General features: G+C 47.1%; 1 protein-coding gene across 3 annotated transcripts in view; it reads left to right on the forward strand.

The window, feature by feature from the left end:
- Nhsl2 (NHS like 2) overlaps positions 1 to 16,743 on the forward strand; it is a 243,221-nt gene that overhangs the window by 146,150 nt on the left and 80,328 nt on the right. Inside the window, exon 1 of one of the 3 annotated variants that reach the window (XM_029473276.1) lies at positions 11,412 to 11,487. The exons of 1 other annotated variant lie outside the window; for it this stretch is intronic. In XM_029473276.1, the coding sequence (XP_029329136.1) occupies positions 11,418 to 11,487 (70 nt within the window). In that variant the 5' untranslated portion in view covers positions 11,412 to 11,417. Of the gene's footprint in view, positions 1 to 11,411; positions 11,488 to 16,743 lie in introns of those variants that run through there. One more of the 3 variants, XM_029473277.1, reaches the window with a different exon arrangement.

Below are 16,743 nucleotides of genomic sequence, written 5' to 3' on the forward strand. Positions count from 1 at the left end.
AGGGAGGGAGGGAGGGAGGGAGGGAGGGAGGGAGGAAGGAAAGAAGGAACCTAGCCACCAGATCAGATGATTTTAATCTGAAGGGCTGTGTTTATGGATGTTGGATATCTCAAGAAATATTTCCCAAAGGGACAAGTCCCCAAAGCCTAGTGACCTGAAAGAAAAGTCAGGGTTCCTCATCAACAGATACAACCCAGGTCCCTCCCTCCTGGCCTCCAGAGAGATGCCCCAGCAGGCTTGGGCCTTACTGCCAAAGCAGGCCTGGAGCTGATTCAGGGGCCCAGCTGCCTGTTGCCATGGCAACATTCCAGCACACTTTGCATAGTGACGGGGATGCTAGGTTTTGCTAACAAAGTGCTCTGTAAAGGACTTCATGTCTTTGGCAGGGACAATCCCGCCTTCTTTTTCTCGCAAATAACTGTGGGGGCTGTGAAGAGGGAGTTGGCAAGTCACTTCCTCTGTCTTGGCCTGCGCCCCTGGGCTTTCCTTGAAGGCACAAGTTGGCAGCCTTTTCTTTCTCTAGTTCCAAATATACCATCACCACCCTCCTCCTGTCCACTCCCCCGTCCAGAGGAAAGAATGGTTTTTCCCTTAGTTAGAGCCCAACATGTTTATGAAAACAGGAGGAATGCGCTGTTCTAATCGCCTGTATCCCCTTGGCTGATTGCTGGGTCAAACAGTCCTCAATCCCCTTTCCTTTGTTCAGAATACCCAGGGATTTTCAGGATTGAAGCAGGAAGACCATGTCGTATCCTGGGGAATGAATCCCTCGGGCAGGAAATGGTCTCTCAGTTCTGAGTGGACTTGGAAGGAAGCCAGGCAGCTGAGCAAATCCTGATTTTATTTTGTCCAAGGGATACACTCTCGAATACACATTACTGAACTTCTCTGGGCCTTGATTTCCTCATACATGCAATGGGCATGATTATTGAGTCTTTAGATGGGCTTTATGGAAGTGTAACCTATCTTATGCTTCTATTTCCAACAGGAGGCTGATGCATTAGCCTCCTGACCTCCTCATTTCTACTGCAGTCTCCCCTAGATCAGGTAGACTTACTGATCATGCCAACATTTAAATAGCATCCTGGGGCTGAGAATGTGACTCAGTGGTAAAGGGCTTGCCTAGCATGTGTGAGATTCTGGCCATCCCTAGCACATGGGAGGTGGTGGGTGTGCTGTATATATCAAGCTGATCCTGGTAGCACAGGCCTGTCATTCCAGCTACTCAGGATGCCATGGTAAAAGAATTGCTAGTTCAAGACTTTGATGGGCTATTGGATAAGTTCCAGGCCAACCTGGGCAATTTAGTAAAACCTTGTCTCAAAATAAAAAGAGGTCTGGCCGGGCGTGGTGGCACAGGCCTTTAATCCCAGCACTTGGGAGTCAGAGGCAGGTGGATTTCTGAGTTTGAGGCCAGCCTGGTCTACAAAGTGAGTTCCAGGACAGCCAGGGCTACACAGAGAAACCCTGTCTCAAAAAAACAAACAAACAAACAATAAATAAATAAAGGTCTGGGAATATAGTCTAGAAGAAGAGTGCTTTTGTGCAGACCCAGGAGCCTGGGTCCAATCTTCAGTGCTACAGAAAAGAGAGATGTCAAGTTCAAGGACAGCCTAGGCTAGAGAGCAATACTGAGTCTCAGTTCTCCACCCCCCTGTGTCACTCCATGGCTTTCAAACTCTAGTGGCTTCTCCCTGCACCTCAAATGAGACCCAGCCTTCTCCCCTCATCTCTTCCACTTTGACATACTAACCTTCTTTCCATTTCTCAAAGACATTGAGGCTCTCACCTCAGGGACTTGGCACTTTCCATTCACTTTGCTGGTTCCTTCATGTGCTCAGTTCTTAGCTTGAGAAGCCTCCCTCCCCCCTCCACACATCCATACTGGTTCCTACAATCATTCAGTGTCACAGCCCCTTGCTAGTGTTCTTCCTAACGCTACTCACAACGTAATCTTACTTTGCTGCTTGGCACATTTGGTACATTCACCTCCTATATCTCTCTATCCCCAATGCCCACAAAACCTTATGATGGACTCCAAGCAGTTTATTAAATGAATGAACAAATGAATGAATGAGGCAATCAGAGCACTGGAAGCAAAGCCTGAAATGCAATAGAGAACAAAGGATGTCCGTCCATCTTTCTTTTTTCCTCTTTCTATTTTTCTTCATTTTAAGTTTATTTGACACTAGGTCTCACTGGGTATTCCTGGCCTGTCTGTAACTCAGAAATTCACCTACCTCTGCCTCCTGAGTACTGAGATTAAAGATGTGCACCACCATAGTGGGCATGTTTACCCTTCTTTTTGCCACCTTCATCATCTGGCTATATGACAGAGGGCTCTTTGGCTAGACCTGTGGCCTCCAAAGCTGAGAGAGTACATTCATCTATTCGAGTATGGGGAGAAAGTATTAGAATTTCTATGAACACTAATTTTAGCACATTTTAATTTCCACATTTTTCTATGTTTTATCATTTCAAAAACCAATTAGCACAATATTACATGTATATAGTTTGTATATAAATATACATATCTTGGAGTGCAGGCTTAAAAATACTTGGAGACCATGGCTGGTAGGAAATAAATAAACAGGTTGTTGGCAGCGTGCTACAGATACACTGGGTTGGGCCAGCACAGATTTCTAAAGCAGAGTATTAGCGGTTGAATGCCTTGGGATTAAGGCGGGGATGGGGGCAGCAGTGGGTTTAGACCCCCACAATTCCTAGCACATCTGTTGGCCTTCTTTACAAATGACCCTGCCTGTCCTATCCTTCAGAGACCTGTGAGTTTCCTTTTTAAGAAAGTTCCTTTTGCAAGGCTGTAGAGAAACTTTGACTCTAGAGCCTGGTGTTGTATCATCCCCAGAGACAAATAAGGTGGGAGAAAGTCTGAGGTCCTGGGGCTCCCTTGACACAGGCTGGTATTTCTTCCATTTGTGTGTTCTCTGTAAGCAAAATGGTGCCTCGAGAAGAGTGGGCGCTGTACTTGTTGATCCCCACCAGTACCCAGGACACCTTCTCCAAATGTTTGAACTGGGAGCAAGCAAGCCCATGGTTTCACTGCCAAGACCGAAATTAAATGAGGCTAGGAGAGGCCAAGGCTAGCCCAAGGTCACGGGGTATCCAGCGACCTCTCTGTTTTGTGCTCCTTTCTCTGCTTAGTCACTGGGATGAGTGCCCTGGGCCTTCCTTGTCTCCTCCTCCTTGGCCCGCTACTTACAGCACCAGTTCTCCAGAACTCTCTGGCTTTCTTACTGGGGCAGGAGCCAAATTCAAAATATTCCAAACCAAAATTCCACAACCTCCTTCCTTCACCAAACCCACATTCTATATTTCTTCCCACTCTTTCTATGGATGTTAATAATGTCTCTGCCCTTCTAGTTGTTTTGGCCTCAGTTGCAAAGTATTCAAAGTCTACTGAGTAAATGCTACTAGAAGCCAGGCACTTAAAAAAAAGTGTGCTTCAATTTCTTAAGAGAGAGTGAGGGGTGGGAGGAGAGATGCAGAAGGCATGCATGCCATGGCATGCATGTGGAGGTTAGAGGACCCTTTTGTGGCGTTAGCACACTCCTTGTACCGTGGAAGTGGGCTTTGAGGTTATAAAGCCACACAGCATTTTTAGTTTGTTCTTTCCACTCTGTGATTGGGGTTCAAGATGTGAACTCCCAGCTTCTCTTCCAGTTGTCATCTATGGCTGCTGCCTTTCTGTCATGATGGTGATGTTTTTGTTTGGTTTTTGTTGTTTTTGTTGTTGTTGTTGTATTTTGGGTTTTTTTTTCTTATATTTTTGGTTGTGAGCCTAGCCTTTAACAGCTGAGCCATCTTTCCAGCCCAAGAAGAGAGGCTTCCCTGACCAGAAATCAAACCCTAAGCCATGGCGGTGAGAGTGCCGAATCCTAACCACTGGACTACCAGGGAACGTCTTGGTTTGTCTTGAGACAGAGTCTCACTAGGTAGCTCTGGCTGGGTTGGTATTCACTATATAGATCAAGCTAGCCTTGGATTCACAGAGATCAGCCTGCTTCTGGCTCCCAAGTGCTGGGATCAAAGGGATATTTGACTTGGTGATAACCTCCTATGTCTTTGGTACTAAAAGCCCTAATAAACCCTTCCTTTTATAAGATGCCTTAGTCATGGTGTTTTATCATAGCAATAGAAAGGTGATTAATATACCAAGCTCGACTAGCAAGCAGCTTGACTTGCTGATCCATTTCACTAACCCTAGACGTTTTTATGTACAATTAATATATACACCAACGAGTGCACACATTGACTAGTGATCACAAAGTATGCATCCTATACTTACTCTCGTTTCCCTCGCTTGAGAAGCTGAACAGGAGCAGGATCAGCACTGCAGAGCCCTCCTACCTTTAGGCATATTGCAGATCATCCCTCCAATACCTTTGTGAGTAGTTTAACCCAATTTACAGATACACATTATTTTTCCTTGAACCAGCTAATTTAATTTTGCCTCAGATATCCAACAAATTAGACTTTTTGACACACTCAATTTTTCTTCTTGTTATGAGATCCTATTATATATACTAGCATAGAAGTATAACTACTAAATTTACAAAGATCATGCATGTACTTCTAAAATCCCCCTCTGTACTATTAGCTAATATGCACTTGCAAAGTGCGTGTCAGATTTTGTGGGACATTCTACTGGGGGAATTAGTGTGAATGGAAGTCTGTTTCTAGTAGAAAAGATAAAAAAAAAAAAAAGACTTTGAATCTGATGCGGCAGCATCTATACTGGAACCAAACCCTGTGGAGCAGATAAAGGGGTACCTTCAGTTCTGGTGACAAGTCTCTAAGAAGACACCCTCTAAGTGTTTGGGTTGAGACTTGAGAAACAAGACTGACTTTTCCTGAGTGTAGTTGAAAAGGGAAGGAAAAGTACTCCTCTGGAAGGAATAGAAACAGAGAAACCTTCATTGAGGCTGAAAGCAAACCCCCTGCTTCAGGGTTGAGAAGTATGACTGTAGCTCACTGGGACAGAATCTCTCAGAAGAGGGCTGAGTAAGCTTGCACACGAGCCCAAGGATAGGCTACTGGTAGACTGCTGGAGGACACAGTTGAACTGCACCTTGGAATTCAGGGTTTCCAATAAAACTTCGATTTGAAAGACCCCATACCAAACTGAAGTATGTGCAGGTCATGGAAGGTGGGGCCAGCTGTGTGACAAAAACAAAAACAAAAACTAGGCTTAGAGTTAGCTAACTTGGGTCCATGACACAGCCATGCAATTTTTTAGCTCAGTCTCTTTACCCTGGTTTATTACTCCATCTTCCTCTTGGGCTCAATAAACCAGGGCATTACAGAAATGAGAACATACCAAAAGTGACATGCTGGCTCTTGTCCTAGCTCTGGGGTTCCAGGTGTGAGTCTGGAGGTAGCACTGACTCCTGCCCATTTCTTTACCAGGTCCTTTTTTTTTACCATCCTTGCTGCTGATGGGGTTGCAGATGACCTTAATCGCTTTCACTTTAGAAAAGTCCCCCCCAGCATTGCTTTCAAGCCCCAGATTTCTCTGTCTCTCCTCTGCAGGTTTATCTGAGGCTTCTTTAAAAAAAAAAAAGATTTATTTTATTTATATGAGTGCACTGTAGCTGTCTTCAGACACACCAGAAGAGAGCATCAGATCCCATTACAAATGGTTGTGAGCCACCATGTGGTTGCTGGTATTTGAACTCAGGGCCTCTGGAAGAGCAGTCGGTGCTCTTTACAGGTTTAGCTGAATATCAAGCATGGTGGGGCTGGAGACAGGAGGTACTAGCCAAAGAGTAGGGCCTGCCTTTACCTCCGACCCCTCTTCTCCAGACTTGGCTGCTCCTGATTTGACTCAGTCTGAGCTTATGCCAGAAACTCCCTCCTAGGACTCCTTCCCACTTGTCTGTCTGTCTATCTGTCCGCCTGTCTGCCTGTCTGTCTGCCTATGTACCTCAGCACCTTAGCACATTGCACAGTGATCACAGGAGTGGACCTTCCTAGCCCCTCTCCTCAGACTAGGGGACCAGTCAGAAGAGTCACCAGCACTCTATGCAGCCCAGACGTCCTTTCTGATAAGAAAGAAGGGGTGAGAAGATTTGAGCATGCAGAGCAGGAGAATCGGTGCGTGAAGCTTTCAGAGGATCCATCTGAAGGGAAGATCAGGGGAGGTCTGCAGGGCAGGGAGGCTGGCTCCATGGTTCTGCTAATGCTTAACTAGCTACTGGCAGGGTGGTTTCTTCCCACTGGCAGAAGATCACTGATGAATACTCTATGCCAGGCACTCCAAGGCACAGTCTCAAGTCCATCTACTTCCACACAGCCCTCCAGGAAAGCTAGAGACTACCACAAGGGAAGGCCTCGTGAACTTGTGGAGAAGTTCTAACACAGCTAGTGCTAAAAGTACTCAGATGAGGACTGTGGGTAAAGAACAGAGCTTTGGAAGCACAGTGGCATTATAGTTAAAGTTTGAGGAACTGTCTATAGGGCTTGGGAATCGGTCTTACAGGGGAAGCAATAAGAAGCAGATGGGGAGCACGTTTTAGCTAGCACTCACTCTATGCCTGATGTCATGTCGGAGAAGTCTTATAATACAATGGTTCCCTCTTATGCATCAAGAATGCATTCCAAGATCTTGAAACTGCTGATAGGACTGGTCCATGAAGAGACTCTGCTTTTTCCCCCCATAAATACCTACATGCCTACAGTACAGTTTAATTTATAAATTGGGCACAGTATGAGACTAATAACTATAAACATTAGCAAAACAGAACAGTAATATACTATAATAAAGTTCTGGGACTGAAGGTTCTCTGCCGCTCAACATATCCGGTTGTACCATGGTTACCATTGTAGTGATGATGTGAGATAGCACTAAGCTCATGTGTGTGATATACATAGATGTAGATGACAGCATCAAACTATTTATGACTTGAAAATTTGTCAAGAGGGCTGAGGCAGGAGGACAGCTGTGAATAATGACCCACCCCCCCCACACACACAATTATTAAGAGAATTAAACTATGGCAATGACATTGGTTGTGTGTTGGGAAATGATGAAGATGGCTGGGATATTTCATAGGTGAAGGTTTTTTAACCAAAGCATTTGGGAAGAGTTTGTGGCTAGAAGCTCTTCTCTTCATTTTTCATTGCCCCAATGATTCTTGTTTACGCTTTTACCAAAGGCAGGTTCTACTGGTTTTGTTGTTCCAGAGTCCACTGAAGGCTTGCTCTGAGGCTGAGGGTGTAGCACAATGCTTGAGAACTTGCATAATATTCACAAGGTCCTAGGTTGGGTCCCTAACACCTCAAAAATACCTGCTTTGGTTGGAATCCTGTCTCCTGAACTCAGCTTGAAATGTGACAGCAGCTTCCTCACTGGCAGACAAACAGTCCTGATTTTTTCATAGTTTTCAGCCCAAACCTATTCTTCAATCTGTGGAACCAGCCCTTCCTTGGAAATCGTGGCTCGGTCTCACTCTCTTTCCTAGCTCCCTAGCTGGGGTTCTCTTAGGCTCAGTGGTTCTGATGGCACGCACTGCCAGCAACAGTTGGAACACGTTTTCTGCTCATGTCTTCCACCCACAAATTTCATTCCTTTTGCGTGCACTTCTTCTTTCTTCACAGTTTTCCAGATAAATTTGTTCTTATCGTAGTCTTTGCAACCTTGGCACACAGCTCCTCTTTCTCTCATTAACTTGAGAACTTTCACTTCACAGAAGCTCCTGGTGGATTTTTTTAAGGGAGGGGGGAGAGGATGGTAGGGGAAAGGGAGAGAGAGAGAGAGAGAATATGGATTAATGGTGAAAAATAGGGAAAGGACTTAAGTATGACCTCACTGGGAAGAGGAACGAATACAGTAGTCTACTGCACATATCCAAGTCCATCTTCAGGGTCCTAACACTTAGCTATAAATATAAGGCAGGAGGAATGCATAACTCTCCTAATTAGGTTTCTATCGCTGTGATAAAACACTGAACAAACCTAACCTAAGGGAGGAAAGGGTCTATTTGGCTTACACATCCCTCTAAGAAGGGAAGGAGCTGAAACAGGAACAGACACAGGAACCATAGAGGAATGTTACTTACTGACTTGCTATTTATGGCTTGTTCAGCCTGTTTTCTTATCCAGCCCAGGACCACCTACCCAAGCATGGCACTTCCTCCAGTCCACTGAACTCTCTCCCACATCAATCATTAATAATTAAAAAAAATGCCCCCTCCAGACTTGTCCACAGACAAATCTGATGTAGGGACTTCCTCGCGTGAATTTTCTCTTTCTAGGGGACTCTAGTTTGTGAGTCACAGTAACTAGTCAGTCCTGATCAAGATATGTTCCCACCCATTATTGACTTACAATGGTCTAGTTTCTGTCTGTCCAGCAAGATAGACTGATTAGTTGTAAAAAAAAAAAAAAGCTGTGATTTTTTTCCCCTAGGAGACAAGTTCTTCCTTTGGCTGACACTGGGACTTCATCCTTCCCCTCTACAGCATTCCAATTTCTTGGGCTTATCACATCAATAATCTGATAGCCAAGGGGATGGACACATGTGTCTCTTTTGAATATCTTCTTTCCAGCCAAGGTGGTTATATAGAGATCTTGGCCAAGCTGCCTCCCCTTCCTAGACTCTATTCGCATAGCTGTAAACTGAATTCAAGTAATACTTTGTGGGGAAAGTCTGGAATGATGAGCTTGAACTGTGCTTCGAAGAGCTGGGACTGTCACTTTGAGAAGGACTCCTGTAATCCTAGTCACGTTCAACCTGAACGCTTTACTATATTTGTTCATTTTTTATGTGGGTTTTTGCCTGAATGTATGCATTGCACTACACATGTTTGGTACTCGAGGAGGTCAGAAGAAGGCATCAGATCCCCTGGAACTGGAGTGACAGACAGTTGTGAACCACCATGTGGGTGCTGGGAACTGAACCTGGATCCTCTGCAAGAACAGCAAGTGCTCTTAACCACTGAGCCATCTCTCCTGTCCCATATTCAACTCTTGACCAGGGCAATGAGTGCACAGGTATATCTAGTTTGTGACCATGCATTCACTCCCCACCCCTTCTTGCTGTCTTCTCTCTGAATATGTCCAAAACCCAACCTTTCTTGTCCATGGCTCTTCATCTCCTTGAGGGTATAACCTAGATGCCCATGTGTACAAGCCAACTGAATTTTATTGTTTCAGCTTCCAAACTGTCCCACACTCTGGGATGACCTCCCAGTACCACAGCTGTCTTTCTAGGTTTCTCTGAGCTTTACTTTAGTCCAGTCTTACAATTTCGAACCTTCTGAGACTCATCCTTCAGAGGTAGCATAAAGAGATAGAGGTGCAGGAACCAAATGTCTCCCAAACTAAAGTTGGTCACTTAGCACCCTCACTATCAGGCTCATGGATCGACATGTTTTAACCAAACCATATTTATAAATCTATTTCCCCAAGATGCTTCACTCTGGGTACTTCCCACTAGCTCTGGGGCTACTTGCTCCAAGGCCTTATTTCACTTTCATGTTGGTTCCATTGGAAACTTCTTGTCATTTTCCACAGTGAGCTGCAAAGCCCAAGTAGGGGGTCCCACCATCTTGCAGGGTTTTTTGTTTGTTTGTTTGGTTGGTTGGTTGGGTTTTTTTGTTTTGTTTTTTTGCAATTTATCCCTTACTAGGCTGGGACAGCTGGTCAGTAGTCTGAGGGATGTTTGTGGATTTGTTAAAGACTGAAAAGACCCTTAGCAGCTGGCTCCCTGAAGCTTGCAGTCCCCACAGTTCCCAGTATGCCCTTTCCTTTTGTGTCTAGCTAACTTGATGACCCAGTCCACATGGGGTCTATCTACTCTGGGAAGTAACCCCCCCCCCTCAGCTCTCCAGACAGAAGCAGGTTTTCTCTGATTCTCCTTCAACGCTGTTAATTCGTTTCTGTATTGTCTTTTGATGTGTCAGTCACCCCTCCTAGAAGGTGACTTATGCCTCTTGCTCCTACCACCAGCACGGGGCTTAGGAGGAGCAGATCCCTGGGAACTGTTGACAGAGTGCCTAAATGACAGGTGGATGGGGGTGGGGGTGGGGGGCGGTGGATGGATGCGCGAATGGGTCTCATTTTAGACCTCTTGTTCCCAAATCAGAAAGCTCTGACCCACACCCACTATGTGGCTATGACAGCCCCCCCCCCCCGTCCCTGTGTCTGATGACATCAGCACTGAACAGTCTTACTATTCGCCTATGTGAAGCCACTCAGGGCTTTCCAGCTCTAGCAGACTTGATTCCAGGACCGATGGCCCGAGCTTACTGCCAGGCTGTTGAGACTGGAACAGGCTGCTGAGCCAGCACCACCTGCCCCTTGTCACTTATCCCACAGGGCTGCAGCACTCGCGACAGTCTGCTGCATATGTGTGTGTGAGAGCGCGCGCATGCGGAGCGCGCATGGATTTTCTGTGGGACATGAAAAGAGCCTTCTCATTGGCTGCTGAGGGTCCCAGTTCCAGTCTGTGAATCTCTGGGCTGCTATCTCTGCCCTCCCATGGGAAGGCAAAGCTGGCAAGGGAGGGGAAAGTGGAGTGAGGCTTCAGGTGTGTCTGACAAGGAAGCAGGTACGCCTGGTGGCCACATTGGGCATTCCAGAGACGTCTGGATGTGCTAGCGCCAAGCCTGCAGCCTGGAAGCCTCGTGCTCTGCCCAAATTTCTTCAGGTTTCTCTTAGGACTGGAGCCCAGAACCCACTGGCAGCTGTCACAGAACTGGATCCGTCTCCCAGTGGAACAGGGAGCTGTATCACTTAGAATTCCTGGGTAGCACATTCCTTCACTGGTCCTTGTCACACTCATGGATGAGGCTCTGTTATTGGCCCCTCGCTCCTGCAAGCTTCTGCAGATCCAGAGAGCAAGCGGCAGCAGGAATGACAGCTCTGAGAGCAGAGGCAGCCAGGGACAGTAAGGGCAAACGAGTCGGGTCCCGGGGATTGCGGGGGCTGGCCCCATGTGCAGACTCAGATGAGGTGGGGGTTGCACTCAGGGTTTGCTAGGGTTCTTTTTTGGAACCTGGGCTGCTAGACCTGACAGGAGAGCTGAGCAAGGGGGAGGGGATAGAGAGGGAGGAAGGGATTGAGGGAGGGAGGAGAGAGGGAGAGAGAGAGAGAGAGAGAGAGAGAGAGAGAGAGAGAGAGAGAGAGAGAGAGAGAGAGAGAGAGAGAGAGAGAGAGAGAGAGAGCCCTAGCAGGCGCTGGTCCAAGTAAGAGGTTCAGATCTGGACAATACTGTGCCAAGGGCACAAGTGGGATTTGGAAGAGCCATGTGTGTAAGAAGCAAAGCTGAGGTGATGTAAGCACCTGGGAGGAGCACAGGTCGAGGAAGAGGAGAAGGAGGAGGAGGAGGAGCAGGAGGAGGAGGAGGAGGAGGAGGAGCGGCGCGGCGGCCGCGGTGGCTGCCAGTCCAGAACAGAATGATGGGCAACTCTCACCACAAGCAACCGAGGAGTAAGAGCCAAAGCAGCAGGATGCATTCAGCAACAGGTACTCTCTTTCCTTCCCTCCTTTTCCCCGGGCTTCTCCAGCCAGGGCCTCCCTGGCTCACAGGGCCCCTGACCCTTGGCGTGACTTGCAGGGGCTGGCAGGGGGGCGGGGAGGAAGCCTGAGGGAGATGCGGGTGAACTCCCAGCTCCCCTGCTCTAGTGCCAGGCTGAATTGCATAAGTCTGGGCTCCTTGAGCAGGCAGGAGCTGGCTCTTTCGCCAGCAACTCTGTGCAGCCTCTGGAGGGTGGCTGGAGCACCAGCTACTGAAGTTTATTGCTAGCACAGTGCTTTCTCCCTGAAGCCATGCACAGCTTACCCTTCAGGAGTCTCCTTTGTTATTCAAACCTCCTGCTCTCCCAGCCCCCAGCCCCGCCCCACACGTGTACACCTACACCTCTCAGGGCTCCACCTCGGCTGCCGCCTGCTCAGAGTAAGCCAGATGAAGCTGTTTCTTGCTGTGTAATGCCCTGCCCCCCACCTCCCCGCCCCAGCCCTGCCTGAGCTCCTCTGGCTGCATGGACAGCTCAGAGTCTGTTGTCCTCCTACTTTCAATGTGCTCTTGCTTGCCCTCCATATCCCTCCAGAGGTGGACTCAAGGGTGCTGGCTTAGTTTTCCCCCAACAACTTCTTCCTAACCGCTCACAGTGTGAAGATTAGGGTCTGGAGACAACTTTTGGTAGCTTGCCTTTGTAAGGCACTGCAAGAGCACTGTGCAAGGAAACAGCCACTCTTGTCCTATTCACACCAACTTAACTTTTATCCCCTTCCCCCTTTTGGAAACCTAGGCCTCAGACATTCCAGGAAAGTGCACTACCAGTGAGCTGCATCTGCAACCCTCCTCTCTTGGCAGCACCCCATTTTTCTTTCCTCTCACACAGAGTCCCAGGGGAGCCCAGAGTTCCCTCTGTGCCGATTTGGGGAGCTTTCATCCCACTATCCAGGTCAATGGGAAGGAAAGAGGAGATTGTGCCAAGTGGAAGTCAAGTTTATTGTGGAAAGCAGCAGATGGGTCAGTGCCCTTCTGAAAGCATGCCACGTTCAGACACAGGATGCCATGCATTTAAGGGTAGTTGTTCAAGGCTAGCCATAGTAGCAGCTCTAGAAGAGGGGGATCTCACAGCATGTTTTCGGGGAGCAGCTACAAGATCACCAGGGATGTGCTGATGAACCCTACTCCAGGGACCTGTTAGGAGGACTGTGGCTTTGGACTTCAGGATATGCAGAACTGGTTCCTTTGGTGGACTAAGGCAAGGCAAGATTCTGTGTACTGGAGTTTCTTTGTTTCTGAGTTTCTGAGAATACACTCTGTTAAGGCAGTATACTATTAGTAGATAAATGGTTCAGCCACCTCTGCCTAGCATCTCCCTCTCTGCCATAGAGAAAGAAGGAGGCTCAGGACCTGCTGGCATGACACAAAGATGCTTTGCACAGCTTTGTTCAGGACCTGGAGGAAAGCTTCTCACTTGCTACTGTTGGAAATGTGGTCAGTTAGTGACAGTTGTTTTATTTCTTAGCAGTTGTTACCTGTTTCCAATGCTTGCCCCAACCCGATGCGTCCTGGAGAGAGTGGCCATTAGAGAGACCTCTGACAGCATGAGGAGACTGTCTCATGACCACTTCTCCCTCCCTAACACCTTCCACCTCTTAACCTAGCACCATGCCTGCCTACTCTCTATCTCTCCTCAGCCCCAGAAGCTTCCAGGAAAAACTCACTCCCACTGGGCAGGCCAAAAGAGTTAGTGTTCCATTACCCATCCCTCGCAGTATACAGCCTCACAGGCTGGTCAAAGAGAGAGAAAGAAACAAGCAACCAACTGTGCTCTCAGAGAAAAGCCGAGACCGTGCCTATGGGAGGTCCTTCAGTGACCAGGAAAGATTTTTTTTTCCAGGGGAGAAAGCCTTCCTTCTTTCTCTCATCACTAAAGGCAAATGTCCCATCCTCAGGATTCTGTCTTAGCCCTGCCTCTCCTCTCTCCTATCTGTCTGGGCTACCCTGGGGAAACCCCCTCTGTTGAGTTGACCTCTGCACCTCTGTCTGCTGCCAAGACTAAACATAAACCTAATGTCCCATGAAGTACTCCACACCCAGTTGGAGCACAGCTTGCTCCATCCTTTCCCTACTGCTCCTCTTTCTCCCTTCCACCTAGGAACCCAAACTAAGAACCTAGGAGTGGGCCTCCATTCCACTCTCTCCTTGATCTCACATAATTTTTATCTGTGCATCCACCCAACCCTTTACCCAATAGTTATTTGTTGCTGAGGCTTGCTCTGAGTCATCGCCCCTGCTCCTCTTGTCCGATGCCAGTCTCTACCCTTGCCTGTTCTAGAACTGATTCCTGGCCTCTGCCTTTGACCTTCTTTCTAGCTCACCTACCAGCCCCCATAGTGTTCTTCCCTGTTTTGTTCATACTGCTTTGTTCATAGTGTTCATACTTTCTTGCTTTGAGTCCAAACCTTGCTGACTTGGGGTGGGAGTATCAAGACTGTCTCCCTGCTGTGGAGGGAGATCCCAAGTGGCCCTAGGATTCTCGTAGAAGGTGGAGAGAAAACATCTTACCTTTTGGTTCTGTGTGTATTTTAATGCCTATTAGAAAAGTCTATACAGTGTATCTAACCCATAGTTTCTCATAGTTTTTGTTAGGGTAAGGTTAAGTGCCTTTAAAGTGAGACTCTGGATAAAATGATTAACAGTATACTCACTGCATGAAAAAGGCAAAAGTTGAGAAACTGGAAAAACAGTGCTTGAGCTCTGTGCAAGGGGTGGGGAGAGGGTTTCTGGGATAAAGTGTATGTTCCTCTAGTGATCTCCATTAGTGGGCCCTGCCTGCTTCACCAACCTCATCTGCTGTGACTTCTCAACCTAAACTTGATAATACAGTCACATTGAATGGCTCCTTCCTTTCCAAAGTCACCCATTCACCACTTCTGCAATTTGCTAAATGTGTTTTCCTCTGCCTGGGGCATATCTTCCATCCTCTGTCACGTTCTGGCAACTTCCTTTTTGTCCTTCAAAGCCCTCATCCAGTGTCATCTCTTCTCTGGAAAGTTCCTCATCTAGTCTCCTTCCTTCCTCACTCTTTATGTACATTTGATCGGTCTTCAGAATCTTGCCAGTGCAAGCACTGCTGCTTTTGTAGTCTTTATTTTTGAAATGGAGTTTTACTTTGTAGTTCATGCTGACTTCGAATTCATTTTGCAACCAAGACTGGTTATGGACTCCTGCTCTTCCTGCTTCAGCCTCCCCAGTGCTGAGATGAGAGGTGTATGCCGCTACAACTTGGCACTGGAGCTGCTGTTCGTTCATTTACTTAATACAGTGCTGGGGGTTGAACACAGGATCTTTTGCATACTAGGCAAGTGGCTGTACCCTTGAGGTCCACTCCTGGTGCCGTTTTTGGCATTGCATGCTGAAATGGATTTCAAAGACTGCACATGTGGGAGGATGAGAGAGCCCATGGTTGGGTCTCCTGGCTTTCTTTCCACAAACCTGCAAGTCAGTTGCCTTTGTAACTTGTATCTTTTGGTTGTAAACAGTCTGAGATCCTTAGAGGGGACTCTTAAAAGCACTTGCAGGACAATGAGAATGCACTATAGGAAGCTAGTTTGGAAAGCCTTTTCAAAGTTGAAGTTGCTTTTCAAAGTGGGGGGGGGGGAGTAATGATTGCAGAGCGGGGAAGGCTCCCAAGCTGAAGGAAGAAATGGGCCCTGCATGTTTGAGAGAACACCAGGAGCAGCCACTAAGCTCAGCAGTTGGTACAACTGGATAGGGACAAGCAGCTGCCTGGTAGGGAGAAGTAGGGTGGGATGAGACAGCAGCAGCATGCAGAAGCCTAGCAGGACCTTACTTAGAACATGGGAGGCTGCTTTGAGGGAAGAAACCTTGTCTGCCAACTTCACATTCTGGAAATGATTTTCTCACCAGCTTTCAAGCCTGTCACTTCTTGAGCAAATGTTATTGTGTATGTGGTGTGGTAGTTAATGTGTACTTATGGCCCTGCTGCTACATAGCATATGCATAGCTTTCCGTGTAGTGCCTTGCAGAGAAGGGAGAGGGACCTTGCATTTGCCGTACACCTATTACATGCTAACCCTCTACATCCACTACTTAACCCAGCGAACCACCGCCAGAGATGGATTATTGATGCCATGTTACAGATTAGGAAGTGAGAACCAGAAGGAGGGCTGCTCCACACGCTGATAACAAGGACGATGTAGAAGAAAAACTTGAGCTCAAGTCTGTGTGCCTTTGAAGCTTGAACCTATTATGGCATGTCATGTGCTTCTCAGCATCTTTGCTGTGGCAGGAGTTAGTAACCCTGGAGACTGGGTGCTGTGGAAGGAGGAGACCATGGCTCTGTTCTGGTAGGATGAGCAAATCTCTATAGCAACAAAGACTGCAATGCCCAGCTTGGTAAAAGTCCCACCATATGTCTGTTTGATAGCATGTTTGTATTGTTGGAATAATTGAACTCATGAGGCTCTGTGTTGAGTCCAGAAGCTAGAGCAGGGGATGCCTGAGCTATCACGAAAGTGAGCATCTTGGATGTAAGCCTAAAACAGTTGTTTAGAGAGGCTTCAGGTCCAGAGATAGCGGTTATCAAATTGGCTTCCAGCATCCCCTCTCGACAGGTATGATGCTGTGAGCAAGGTGACCCAGGTTTCAGGTTGAAAATGAATGCACCGTTCCCTTGTTCTCTTCTCTGTACTGAAACCATATGAGGGGATCATTTGATTACATTTTCAGTACTTTTGTATAGTTGACCTGGCCCTTTCATATTCCCAAGTTTATTGAATTATATAGCGTCCTTGCTATCATTAAGATGGAAGCTAAATGACAGACACGAGGAAGTCAAATTACACCTACTCTGGGGGCCTTCCTCCTAAAGACATATTTCCCAACCAGACTTAATGATTCCAGGGAATGATTTCATTTAATGCATGGAATGAGTTAAAAGTCTAAGCCAGTGAACAAAAATATTTCTGAGCATTTCTTGCCTCCTATAGCTGCAGAGAATCTTACAGCAGAGGTGTAGGTCCTAGAGGTCAGGGCCCATCATGGTACAAACTTTATATTACTTACTTTTACATATCTGTGACCAAAATACCCAAGGGAAGAGTTCTTATAAAAGGGAAAAAACCTTCACCGTTTCAGAGGGCCCAATGAATGTTCTCATGTCAGAATGTGGTGACAGAAACATGTAGGGAGCAGTTCTCCACCCATGGGAGCCAGGATGAAGAGCATGAAGAAGGGACTGG

The sequence above is a fragment of the Mus caroli genome, chromosome X (genome assembly GCF_900094665.2).
Source record: "Mus caroli chromosome X, CAROLI_EIJ_v1.1, whole genome shotgun sequence".
Classification (NCBI taxonomy): Eukaryota; Metazoa; Chordata; class Mammalia; order Rodentia; family Muridae; genus Mus; species Mus caroli.